General features: G+C 67.5%; 1 protein-coding gene across 1 annotated transcript in view; it reads right to left on the reverse strand.

Annotated features, from left to right (window-relative positions):
• Nucleotides 1-412, reverse strand: part of ENTPD8 (ectonucleoside triphosphate diphosphohydrolase 8) — an 8,178-nt gene that overhangs the window by 3,924 nt on the left and 3,842 nt on the right. The window contains 1 exon segment of the mRNA XM_009636326.1: nt 62-212. Within this exon segment, the coding sequence (XP_009634621.1) occupies nt 62-212 (151 nt within the window).

The raw sequence follows: 412 nt of genomic DNA on the forward strand, positions 1-412 counted from the left end.
AATGCAGAACCGCGTGGGGGGAAAGGGGTTGGAGGTGCGCGGCTCTGGGCAGTGCCGGTACCTCAGCAGCCGCATGCCCGCTGTGGCCCCCAGGTAGGTGGGGGTCTCCCGCTGCTGCTCTGCTGGGACGATCTTCATGGCCTTGTCCAGGCAGGGCTTCAGGCTGGCTCCAGCCCCAGCCGGGTTGTCTGCGTAGCTGGAGATGCCGGGTCCTGCAAGAGGGCACCCCGCGATGGAGGGAGCCCACTGCCACCCAGGAGGGACAGGGCAGTGGGGCACATGTCCTCCCAGAAAGCCCCCAGGGGTTTTTCTCAGTCATGCCCTTGCCAAGGGTGTCCCTGGAAGGGCAGCACTCAGAGCTGCCTGCCTGCAGGCAGCAAGTGCCCAGCTGCGGGAGGCGGCAGGGAGCTCC

Source organism: Egretta garzetta, unplaced genomic scaffold (assembly GCF_000687185.1).
Source record: "Egretta garzetta isolate BGI_Z169 unplaced genomic scaffold, ASM68718v1 scaffold143, whole genome shotgun sequence".
NCBI lineage: Eukaryota > Metazoa > Chordata > Aves > Pelecaniformes > Ardeidae > Egretta > Egretta garzetta.